At 41.8% G+C, this 12,990-nt stretch overlaps 1 protein-coding gene across 1 annotated transcript in view; it reads left to right on the top strand.

The window, feature by feature from the left end:
- FGD5 (FYVE, RhoGEF and PH domain containing 5) overlaps positions 1-12,990 on the top strand; it is a 91,697-nt gene that overhangs the window by 28,801 nt on the left and 49,906 nt on the right. The window contains exon 3 of the mRNA XM_042880862.1: positions 7,974-8,103. Within this exon, the coding sequence (XP_042736796.1) occupies positions 7,974-8,103 (130 nt within the window). The remainder of the gene's footprint in view (positions 1-7,973; positions 8,104-12,990) is intronic.

The raw sequence follows: 12,990 nt of genomic DNA, 5'->3' as shown, positions 1-12,990 counted from the left end.
CTTCCCCTCATCAAGGTCACTGATGAAGATGTTGAACAAGACCGGACCCAGCACCGACCCCTGGGGGACACCGCTGGTTACAGGCCTCCAACCGGACTCTGCACCGCCAAAGGCGACCCTCTGTGCTCTGCCAGTCAGCCAGTTCTCAACCCACCTCACTGTCCATTCGTCTATCCCACACTTCCTCAGCTTTGTTATAAGGATGTTGTGGGAGACAGTATCAAAACTACATTCAGCATCAAGACTACATTCACTGCTCTCCCCCCATCCACCCAGCCAGTGACAACATTGTAGAAGGCTACCAAGTTGGTGAAGCATGACCTCTGCCTGGTTAACCCTGATCACCTCCTCTTCTTCCAGTTGTCTGGAGATGGCATCCAGCACCAGCTGTTCCATCACCTTTCCAGGGACAGAGGTGAGGCTGACTGGCCTGTAATTACCTGGATCGTCCTTCTTGCCCTTTCTGAAGACCGGAGTGACACTGGCTATCCTTCAGTCTTCAGGCATCTCCCCCATTCTCCAAGACCTCTCAAAGATGATAGAGAGAGGTTCAGCAATCACCTCTGCCAGCTCCCTCGGCACCCGTGGATGCATCCCATTGGGTCCCATATATTTATGAATATCGGTGTTACTCTCGGCACTCTCGGACCACCTCTTCCCTGACTAAAGGGAAGTCTTCCATTCCCCAGACCCTCTCAGTAACCTCCAGGGTCTGGGATTCCTGAGGGAGAGCTTTTTCATGAAAAGACATCCAGTCTCCAGTTTCCCTAGGAAGTGCATTTTATATTGCTGAAGTGGAATTTTTAAGGGAGGCAAGAGAATGAAGGAGGTATGATGGAGGAATCTGGATTTACTCAATGGCCACATCACATTTGCTATGTCCTTTTTTCCAGTCACAGGAGTCTCCCTCCTGCTCATAGGTCACACATTGGAGGGATTGCTGTGGGGCTAAAACTGCAAAACCTGAACCATACACCAAAGTTTTCACTGTTTCAGGGAGATGCAGAATCGCTGTAGCCTGGCCAACAAATAGCACACTTACGCTGTCGGAGCTAGTTTAGTTACAAGGCAGAAATATTTTGTAAATATGTCCCAACAGAAAAGATGACTGGAATTTGAAGGGACATTGCCAGCACATCTAAGAGTCTAACTAGATGCTTTGCAGATGGTTAAAGAGACACTTGTGGGAAGGGATGCATACTCAGAAACTATCATAAAGTGTAACAGAGAGGCCCAGGAATACATTCACAAACATACCTTACAGTTGAGAGCACACCAGTTTTCCACTCATGATTACTACTGAGGCAGGGAACATAAAGCAAAAGGCAGGTGGCACTTACGAACCTTTCTTTAGGATGTATCTCTTGATGTACAGATACATTGAAAGAAACTGCAGGCAACTTGAGGACAACCTGATCCTTACTGGTGCAGAAGACTTACAACACCTAGAGTAAGTGATGGGCTTTAATCTTAGGTTTCCACCAATTGGGCTTCTGGTATTTTTTTCTGGTGATTGTAGAGGAATCAAGGCATCACTCGTGCGTGTGGTGCAAAGGTGAGCATACAGCCCAGGGCATTTGCACTGTTATGCCAAAAAAAATGCTTGAACTACTGGCCTTTAGTAGTGATCATGGCGGATTGTTTGGTGTTTTTTGGCCACTGTTTAATCCGCCAGTTAAATTTTTAAATCTCGCTAATCCTGACTGAATAACTTCTAAAACCCCAAAAGAACTGGTTCGCTCATTGCTAAAGAATGGAGTAGAATCTGCAAATTTGTTTGAAAGATAGGTGTAGAGAATAGAAGAATGGCAAGTGTTTCTCCAAGAGCTGCACAGTCAAGGTGAAAACATACAGTATATGCCAGCCTGTGAATCATTTCCAGTGAGCTCTCACACCTGTTGCGAGTCTCCTCTTGCTCCCTCAATTCCTGTGCACGCACAGTCTGTGCTTAGACCTGTTCCAACCTGTGCCATGGAGTGACCACAGACAGTACAGTCTTGTGCCTTAGCATGATCAACAAAGAGCTTGTGCTGTGATAGCCATCAGTTCAGATTCCCCTTCCCTGATGGCTTAATTCTAGTCTGCTCAGTCCACAAATCCTTTTCCTTTGGTGTCGGATGTCAACATTACATTTGGAGCAGGATAGCCAAAGTCTGTAGACTCCAGAAAATCATTTTCCAGATGGACCAAGACCTGTTCACAGGGGAAGGTACACAAGTAGCAGAGTGCATCTATACAGCTTCTCCCTATTCTGTGTCAGCAGCTCTGCTAGTAATAGTGCAACTGGGGCTGAATAAAATGATTTTTGTTGCACTGCCTTCTCATGCACTGATTCAGTCAATTTAAAGTTGACTGTCCCACAAAGCCTCAGGCTGTTAAGAAATGTGTAATCCGCAGGAGCTATATGAGAATACAGAGAAGTCTCAGAATGAAGACCTGAGTGCTGCTGGATTGCCTGGAGAAAGGCAAGACGGGGAGAGCGGCACAAACACACCGTTGCTCATCAAAGGGCAGAGGAAATCCATAATAGTTAGAGATCTGTTTTTAAACAGAAGTGCTGGATTACATGCATCCTATAAATGAAGCCCATTCAAAAATTTTGCAAGTTTGCAAGCAATATTGCAAGTTTTGCTACTGTATAAGCTTTTAATAGCACCATTCATAATGATCACCAGAGCAATATACTGAGGCATTCTTCCTAAATTATGTGTTCTTACAGCAACATAATGCAGTCATTTGTCTTCTGAGAGAGAAAAACTTAATACCATGTCTGCTGGTACAAACAATTACAAATTGCAGAAAGGCTGAGCGAATAAGGATAGAGACTGGCTGACGTGCTAATAAGCCTACTGAGCTTTTCCTGTGTCTGCCTTGCTCTTGCTTTCATTTGTGCTGAGTTAGCTTCAGAGCTCAGAGCCATTCTGCACCATATCCTCTTGCTGCTGCTAGCTCATTCTCTAAAGAATTTTTAATGAGCAAAATGTTGAGTAATTAAAATCCCATCTGCAAATTAAGGAAAACAAAAGTGTTGTGCTATTTTGTACTTACATTCCTCTGTACTTGTGGAAGTACAATTTTAGAAACAGGAATAGTGTAAAAAATTAAATAAAAATTTGGCAGCTTATCAAATATTTTCCATTAATAAGCAGAAGCTGTTTTGCATTAGGGTGCTGCAAAATTACAGCCACAAACGGTTGCACTCCCAAATCTGGCTTTTGGTTCAAAAGCATTAAAAAAAAAAACAAACCAGTTTTTCCCAGTTTGATTTTTTCAGCAAGCATGAATGGTTTTCCTGAATGCTTTAAGATCGTTTTTCATCAGCAGACATTTCAACTTAAAAAAAGCTGTCAACAGTGTGGACGTAAGATGACAGTGCAATGTGCCTGTTATTTACAGGTGGGATGAGATGAACAGCAGGATCCAAAGAGACAGCTCTGACCAGCAGGTATAAGCAATTTGCTGTCACAGTACCCATGGACTAAGAGAAATTATTTATCATTTGTAGAAGAGCTCAGACCTGTTGTCTGTAAAAAATGACCAGCGTTAAATATGAATGGTTGCAAAAGGGATGTTAGTACAGTTTGTAACTGTACTGTTTTATGTGGCCAGAATATCTACAAAACTCCAAAATCAGTTCATTCACACCTCTCCCTCTATCCCTCTTCAGGAGGAAAGTCTAAATCATTCTTCATTTCAAAAATACATCAGGGAATCATGAAAAAGGGACTTCATTATTGCTTAAACGATTAGTAGTTATTATCATTATCTATCCCTTTGAGGAAGCATCACATTTTCAGATTTCATGTCACAGAGGTTCTGAAACAAAAAATCACAAATACATTAAGTGGGCAAATTTGAAACTGATTCCAGTGTAACAAGTTGGAATTTGAGAGTCTTCTGCAAAGTTTGTTTTTTAATTTGCAGACATTTATAAGCAGAAATGGCCACAGCAGTCCAGATAAAACACGGATGCTCAGTCACTGTTACATAATTTTTTTTTATTTTTTCATTTTTGGGGGGAGTTGTGGGAAAGAAGAAAGAAGTGAAAAAGATTATCTTTTCAGCTTTGCCAGGTAGCCTTGATGAGCAGGGATCAGCAGCCAAATTGTCCAAATGGTGTCAGCGGATGCCATCACTGTAAGCACATGATGCCCCTTGGACAGCTGAGTTTGTCATCAGAGCCTACCCACCCTACGGAACTGACACTCAGGTCATTGCTTGGAGAGGACAAAGAAGAGCCTCTGTGACATGAGCCTTATAGTAGGCAAACTGTTGCAAAAGAAGAAATCATATCAGCAACAAGTAATTGAAATAGTAGTGTGTTTTTGCTTAGTAGTGAAGATAGTTCACATGTATTCTTGGTGAATTAAATAGGAAAGTGTGTCTCAGCAGCCATAACGTAAAAGATAGTGGGAACAGCAAAAGTCCTGAAGAATACTTTGCCTTTGAGTACGCTGCATTCTAGTGTACAGTATTTTCTTTGATTTATGGTGTCATGCACTAAGGAGGCCTACCACGGCTGCAGGCTACTTTATAGGCAGCTTTATTTACTTCTTCATCCTGACACAAGATGAAGTTAATTTTGTCAACCCTTGACATAGCTAATGAGAAAAAGTACCATTCAAGAGGCCGTTGGGGCAGGTCAGAACTTTTTTTTCATGGTCAGGTTCCAGAATTTAGTGGAATAAGACCTGGCAGAAGCACAAACAACTATGAAGAAACTCAGCATCCACTGCGCCTGCAATGGTTTCTGTAGGATTTACAGCACAGATCAGTTCTTTAGTTACTTGTGACTTCTCCTATGGGCTCTGGGGCACCTAATGCAGAACGTGCCTGCGGACGACAGAATAAACAGACCAGCATACAAAAGCAGTAGAAGCTGTGTGTTCATCTGGAGTTGCAGAAGAAACTGCAAAACAGGAGTAGCATGGTGTTTGCTGATGACTCATGTTAGGGAGTAAACTACCTGTGCGCTGATATTAAACAAAACACCCAGGCAGTAATTAGATCTGTCACCACTTAGCACAGCTGGCACCCTGTACCATAATTTTGTGTGCGAAAATGTGTCCTGAGAAGCAGCTGTTCTCACCTCTGTCATCATGCATTCATTAAGTCATACATTCGATTTCAAACTACAAGTATTGCTCACTTTTAGTTGCTTTACTAACATCTTTTATTCTTCAGCTCTTGGAATGAACAATACGAGAGACTGCAAAAGGATTTCCCTTGGCAGGCAGCTACAGTAACTTCTTTTAAGAAGAAAAATTCCACTAGCATTGAGGTATGGAGGATGGACTAGGGTTAGATAAAGCGTAAGGACAAAGCAAAGAGGTCAAAACAACAGTTGAGAAGTTTACATGAATTAAAGATAAAAGCAGAACTGAAGAGTTTGAGATGGCTTGAAGCAAAGCCCAGTGAATCAGTGGTAATGCCTTTTTTCTATCTTGCCCCCTGCATGTCCTATTTAAGGTTAATAATATCCACTTTTTAGTGAGGGAAAAAGTTACAAGATGATAATCAGAATATTTCAAATGCTGTACTGAGCCTGAGGATAGAGCTGAATGCAGGGATCGGCTGGAATTAGGAGATCCAGCAAAGAACTGCTCCTTAAAGCAAAACAATTTTATCTGAATTCATCTTCTGTAACAACTCACCTGTCTTCAGTTTCTGCCAAACATACTGCTATTGAAATGAGCAACCCGTGACAGCATGGTGAGGCTTTAATTTCTCACTGCTGGTCAGCGGGGCAGGTTGGCTTTAGAGTCACATGTTTGTTAGAGCCTGGGAGCATGCAAGTCTCCTCCAGATTCAAAAATAAAGCACTGAGTGTCAATAAAAGTGGCGAAATGAGAGGTGGTGCTGATCCACAGTGGCCCCTTTGTTATTGTAGCTAGGCAGTGCTTCGGAAGTGCTGTGTTGCCACCCACGCTGAAAAACTGCAGACACTAATAATAAACAAAAGCAGACAGTGGTGAGGAATAGTGCAGCTGCTGGCAAATGCACAGTGCAGCTGCTGGCAGCTTGCATAAGGTGCTTGCCTCTGCACATGAAGGAAAAGCGGACCGCCAAACCTGCATGGGAAACACAGGCCACTCTTTGCAGTTTGAAAGTGAAGGCAGAAATGTCAGTGGTTTCTGAAAGGAAATCTACGCCTTGTCAGTGACCTTGGGAGTCTCCTACTGCCCTCCCACTTGCATTAACTCACTTTTGCCCAGTTACTTGTCTTTCTAGCATTCGCTTTGAGGCACTGGATTTGCTTGCAGCTAGGACCAAAGAAAATTAAAGAAATAAAGCAGAGCTGAGGACTAAAAGAAATCATATACATTAAATAAGGCGTGCTTGTGCTTCAGATCAGTCTGGTTGGCCAAGCATTTATAGACTCACAGAATCAGAAAATCTGAAATTGGAAGAGACCATCAAGGACTATCAAGTCCAAATACTGTCTCCACGCAGGACCGCCTAAAAATTAAATCCCAGGTCTGAGAGCACTATCCAACCTGAGCTCCATCAGGTTTGGTTCCCTGACCACTTCTTAGAGGGGCCCATCCCAGTGCTCAACACCAGTGTCTGGTGAAGAGCCTTTTTCTTATATCCAACCTGAGGCTCCCCAGCAGCCTGCTGTAATAGGCACATATGTCAGGTTTTACCTCTCAAGGTAATAGACTTGTCCTGTTGGCTGAATGCTGGAACCTATTCCCGAAACTCTGTAAAAGACAGTGTCTCTGTGGTGAATGCCTGCATACTCCCACAGTGATAACAGGGCTAAAATTGCTAATCTGATGCTCGAATATAAAAACAGAGTAAAGTCTGGTGGTAGTAGATGGGTGTTGTTTCTCTTATGCTTGTCACTCCTTTTACCAATGCTGCAAAATCAAGCCTTGTGTTGCAGTACCGAGAACAGTACTAACACTGGTAGTAAAAACTGTTACTAAAATGGTTAGTAAATTGCATAGTGCTAATAGATAACTGGATGAAATTCAGAGATTTTAGCATGATTAAATGATAGGAGACATGGCATAGTAAGACACCAAGACATTCACCTGTCTCATACAAAAGACAAGAAATAGGGATAACTTCAACAGAATCTGTGAGCACCTGCACAGTATCAAATTTAGAAGGCTGCCTCCAATCCAGGAGACAAAGGCTTAATCAGATCATGTGTCTGGAATTTGGAGCTATGCATATCGAGATCAGCAACAGAGGACAACTTTTGAACGCAAAAGGCAGTGACTATCTGGAGAACACAGCTTTAGTCATGCTTTGTGGAGAACTTAAATCACTAACAATTTTAATGCCAAAAAATCTTTTTTTTTTTTTTTCTTCTTTTCCTGAAAGAAAAGCTATGCTGGGAAATCCCTGGCCTGTGATACACCAGATTCTATACTTTTATCACATCACTTTCTCTGGGCTTCTGGAGCTGAATTCAGATTCCCTGGAAACAACTCAAGGATCGTGAGATCTGAATATCTCATGCTGTAATGCCATTATAAATACACTGAATTTCTTATAAATTTCTTATCTTTTTGATCCTCTTTCTCAGAAAATCAATAATTACATTGTTACAATATTTGAATTCCATTTCTAATAAGCACTAAAATGGTAGTGTGATTTTATTCCATCCATTTTGAGTTGTCTAGGGAAGAACACACCAGTTATGTATGTACCAATTAAGTATGAACCCAGTCAAATTTTTGTTCCAAACTAAGCTGAGGCAGTTATCCTCTAGGGAAACTTGTAAACATAGCAGTGGGAAGGTAACTGAATTTGTACATCTGTCTATTTGCCTAAATGGTTGTTGATCTAGGAAGCAAAAAGCAAAGCTTGAGAAAACTCGCTTTCCAAGCCTGGAAGGTCTGCAGGGATCCCCTATCCTCTGACTGGTTAGTTCTGGGCAACGCATGGATTTGTTATGTCTGAGCAATAGCAGGTAATGGAATTCTATTGGTGAGCTAGTCTGTTCTTTCTCTTTATAGTGCCTACACTGAGCCTTATAAGGTATGCCCGGTCTCTGTGATACCTGTGGAGGTCATCACATCAGATGAGGAACAGAAGAGTTCAGAAGATGAGAAGAGCAGCCAAGGCGATCCCAGCCTCATCAGCAAGGTAAAAGAGCCGCACTAGAAACAGTTTACCTCTATAGCACGTAGCTGAGACAAGGAACTGCAGCACTAAGATAGACAGTGGAGGCAACATCGACAGTAAGAAGGGCCTGTTGTGAAGGTTGGGACAAAGTTCTCTCTCAGCAAAAAGATCTGACTGCAGTTCTGAGAATTTATAAGCTCATAAATATCAGAATAAATACACAGAATAAAACAATGACAAACGCATTATTGAGACAAGTTATACATTAGCTGGGAGATGGAGCAAACGATTTAACAGGTCTCTGTCATCGCAAAATTCTCTCATCATTGAAAAATACACTCATGATTGGGTTTATTTGACAGATTTCTGATTACTAGGACTGCTCTTGAACAAATTATGGAGGAGATCGAGGAAATGTGACCACAGTTTAAGGCCATACAAAGATGTTTTAATCTCCAGTAAGCTGGCTAGCAGTTCAGTTATTAAATAAATAGCATCAGGTCACTTTAGGCACAAATTTATCTTTGGTTTCCACAAACATTTTATTCAGTCCTTAAAACCTAATATAACCCTATCAATCACAGAATCACAGGGTTGGAAGGGACCTCAAGGATCATGAATCTCCAACCCCCTGCCACATGCAGGGCCTCCAACCTCCATATTTAATGCTAAACCAGGCTGCCCAGGGCCCCATCCAACCTGGCCTTGAACACCTCCAAGGACGGGGCATCCGCAGCCTCTCTGGGCAGCTGTTCCAGCACCTCACCGCTCTCTGGGTAAAGAATTTCCCCCTGATGTCCGACCTAAATCTCCCTTCCCTCAACTTAAAACCATTTCCCCTTGTCCTACACATATCAACCCTTTCAAAGAGTTGACTCCCCTCCCCTCTGTAGGCTCCCTTTAGGTATTGAAAGGCTGCAATGAGGTCTCTCTTAAGCACAAACACCTGCTGTACAGTCCATTTGGTATTTAATTAATAAACAGGTGTGCTTTACTGTAGCCTGACAATTCAATTCCAGGAACTGAGGTTGCACAGGAATATGGTAAACCTTCATTTCCTGCACTTCTCTCTACCACTCATTTTGGCCTGCTCTGTCAGTGTCACCATAGCTATAGAGCTTCCAGACTATAGACGGTTTGTGTCTGGTCATAGGCATGCGTAAGAGCCTGCAGAAATGGCACCTCCAAAACCAAGTCAACGTCAGAGTAAGGGTCTGTTCAGTCAAGGACCAGTGAAGCGATACGTAGATTGATTCTAGGGAGACGCCTTGTCTAAGGGCAGGTTTAAAGAGAAGGGAACAGAATTCTGTCATTACCAGGGCACCAGCTCTTGAGACTAACAGAGGAACTGCAAGCAGAATGGTAGTGAAACGCAAGTGAGATTGTTGTTGTTGCTTTTATCTCTGAAATAATTTCCTCTGTTTTCCCTGCATGCTGTATCATTTTTAGATGCACCATGCAGAGTGCTGAGCTGCCACTGGTACCATGGAACAAGCTATGGTTTGAGCAGTTTGCTAACTTGAAACAAATAAAATGATCATAAGCAACCTAATCTCTGAGAATGTATGGGAGTTTCAACCTGCATCTTTCTGAGACGCATGAAATTTTTTGGCTTTGGTTTTGGAAAGGGAAAAGCTTCTAAAGATGTGACATTTCCTGTTAAATGAGAAGTGTTTTCCTTTCTAGTTCTGTTAGCTAGCTGGCAAGCCATTTGCATCTATAGAGCATACACTAGTGTGTTACCAAAGCTGATGAGGTTTCTCAGCATCCCTTGTTGCGATGTCAGTTCAGAACTGAATGAAAATAGGAACTTGTGTCCAGATGAGAAGTGCATACAGTCACCAAGCACTTGAAATTCAAAGATGCTGAAGAGATTTTTTGGGTCATTTTTCAGTATTCAGTATTTTTTTACTGAAGACACTAGGAAATAATGTTTTCTAATTCTTTCCCTTACTGCATCTCACACCTTTTTATTGTTCTGTTGCGATGTGGTAGCCACACAATTTAGCCATCACAGCAGAACGCATCATTTATAGAACAAGCATGTACTTCAGAGTCTATCTGGAAGCATCCTTCTGGCTCTTAAGGCAAACATAAACCAAATGTCTTCATATGGCTGACAGAGAACATCCACATAAGTCTCATTGTTTAATCAGTGTTGTTTACCTATCTAATTGTGAGCAAGGATCACAGCACACAGAAGATCCATCTTCCACAAGCTCCTAAGGAACTGTCTTAAAACAGATGTACTTCAAAGCTGGCTAATGAATTATCTCACACATATATTTAGCCTGCCAAAGAAGGAGGCCAGAGAAGTAGACACAACCTGAACTTCCTAGTATAATTCTGGCCGTAGGAGGATTAGTCATCTGCAGTCTACTGGGCTGCAGTTACAGAGTCTTACAAGGTTGAAGCAGAAGCAATATCAAAGGCTAAGACTTTTGCTTAGTATGCCAATTTGGGAGCCTGTGCTTGTATGCAGGATGAGGAAAAGTGAAGTGGCATGGAGGGAACTTTGAGTTTCTTTGTTCTTGAAGTCTTATGTGGGCCAAACATACTGCAGGCATCACACTGGACTGACTAAAGGAGTTTTGGGAACCATGCTGTCAAACCCTGTGTGTCCCAGCTGCCCCCAAAGCCCAGACTCTTAAATGGAGACAACTGATCCAGGGAGTCAGAGGGAACCTAAGGTCAGAACTCTTTTCACCATCTAACAGCCCTGGAACTGCTACTGCAGATTGAAGCCATAAACAATGGCCAGGTAAGAGTCACTTAGATAGGGAAAACAGCGCAGAAACCTGAAATAAAGGATACAAGTCTGTTTAACTGTTCTCTTTCTCCTGCGTAGTCACAGAATAATAGTGGTACAAGAACCTTTCAAGGCCCCAGATAGCTTTGTTTCAGATTGTCAGAAAAAAACAAAAACAGAAAAAAAACCCCAAACAACCCAACAGCCAAACCAAGGGCTTCTAGCTCACTGTGATTGAGACCAAATGGGATAAATTCCATCTGTCCACTGGTCTCGTTTCAGAAAGTGCTGGTATCCCTACAGAGGACAGGCAGAGGATGGTGTTTCCCACTCTGCTGCTCCTGCCTCATTTTGTTGTGTTCTCATGCAAATCTTCTGGGTGCCAAGGGAACATCAGCTGCCCCGTCAAAGTGTGTCACCACACGCAAACAACTTGTTCAGCTCCCCAGTGAAGTACCGTATCTCCTGGAGCAAAATCCTGAGGACAGACAATACAGCATGAAAGAGCTCAGAAGCGCTGTTACTCAGGAGAACTGGCAAAGACCAGTTGGTGTGGATGCCAGAAACAGTACCGCGGATTTGGAAATTAGCTAATCTTGTTAAAACAACTGTTTTGGGCTGGTCTACTGGGAGCTGAATTTGAATTAAAAAAAATACATTTGCACAGATTAAAAATAACCCTCTGGGGTTTGCTGGCTTGATTTTTTGTTCTGCCCTCCTCAAGGAAACAGTTCAAATAAAGACATGAAATAACCTAGATGGTTCAGATTAGCATAATTTTCTTTTGTATCAAGCTGTATTCTACTTTCTGCCTTTCCCTGTCAAAAGTAGTGAATTCCTCTATGAAAATGCAAGCAGGATGTTTCATTTTTTCTCACTTTCTTTCTCCTAGCCTCCTTGCTGGAGAATCAAAAGGCTTCCAGTTTGCAGTTTTTTTTTTTTTTTTTTTTTTTTTTTTTTTTTTTACTAAGGTTCATTTTTATAATAAAAATAAAATATTTTCAGAAGTGAGCTTTATACACACTTTTCCAGGAATTGTGTTAACAGCTGGGTTTCTCGGAATCCCAGCTCACCTGAGGACTAGATTCACGTGAATGTGGAGAAATTTGGGGTGACTATTGGAACCTAATTTCCTTCTTTTCAGTCCACTGGCATGCAGTAACAACCCAGAGAACTCCTACGCAGGGAATGCTCGAAGTTTTCTTAACCTTCGTGGTTCCACATAGTTAAGTTATAAGAAGTGATGCCATTCACTGATGTTACTAATGGAGACTCACACCTTTTTATCCTCCTGCTATGCTATTTTAAGAGTTTCCAGACCGTTCTTCATTCATTTGACTTTTATATATGCTCATCTAACTACATCTCTTCCAGTTTATCAGAAAGTGACACACAGCTGTTCTGTACTAGGCTCTCAAAGTTATATGATGGCATTTAAGCTGCCCACAAAGAAAAAAAATGAAGTATTCTTGCTAGAAACAAACTACTTGAATCAAATGAAATACAGGCTTTCTTGGTATCTCTCACCTCTGAACCTTCACTCAGTAGACAAATGCTGAAAAACCAGGTTGTAGGGCCACAGATTTTTTCTGTTACCATTGAGCTAGAATCATGCCTGAACTCCATGACTGCTAATCCCTGAGCTTAATTGATTTGACTAGATATAAGTTTAAACTGAGCTCCCTTTGGTGGAACTATTTTTTGTTGTTGCTTTGTTTTTTAGCAGCCTCAGAAATTCCACTTTAAAAAAAATGGTCAAAAATACAGACAATATGATCTTGATTTTAAGAAACTCAGCTTCATTATTTGAAATGGACTAAAATCAACATTTGCTGGTGGGTTTCACCTACTGCTAATTCTGGCCTGAGTTTCTGAAGATGCGTGGATATGTTGGTACATCAGCTAGCCTACCATTGCTTGCTGCCACTGGACACCACAGAGGACAGGCAGATTCTTAACAGACCCTTGGCAGAATGAGGGCCTCCCACAGGATTGTGGTTATATTATCACATGCCAAAAAAAAAAAAAAAAAAAAAGAAAAAAGAAAGGAAGAAGGAAAAAAGAAAAAGATAACAATCAATATGGTTACAGACTTTTCAGATAGACCTGAATGAAACCTCTACAAATAAATGTCTATCGGCGCAGGATGCAATCAGAAC

The sequence above is a fragment of the Lagopus leucura genome, unplaced genomic scaffold (genome assembly GCF_019238085.1).
Source record: "Lagopus leucura isolate 7727_CA_CO unplaced genomic scaffold, USGS_WTPT01 Super-Scaffold_100028, whole genome shotgun sequence".
In the NCBI taxonomy this organism is placed as follows: Eukaryota; Metazoa; Chordata; class Aves; order Galliformes; family Phasianidae; genus Lagopus; species Lagopus leucura.
Note: the sequence above shows the minus strand (reverse complement) of the source record. Positions and strands in the feature narration are given on the sequence as shown.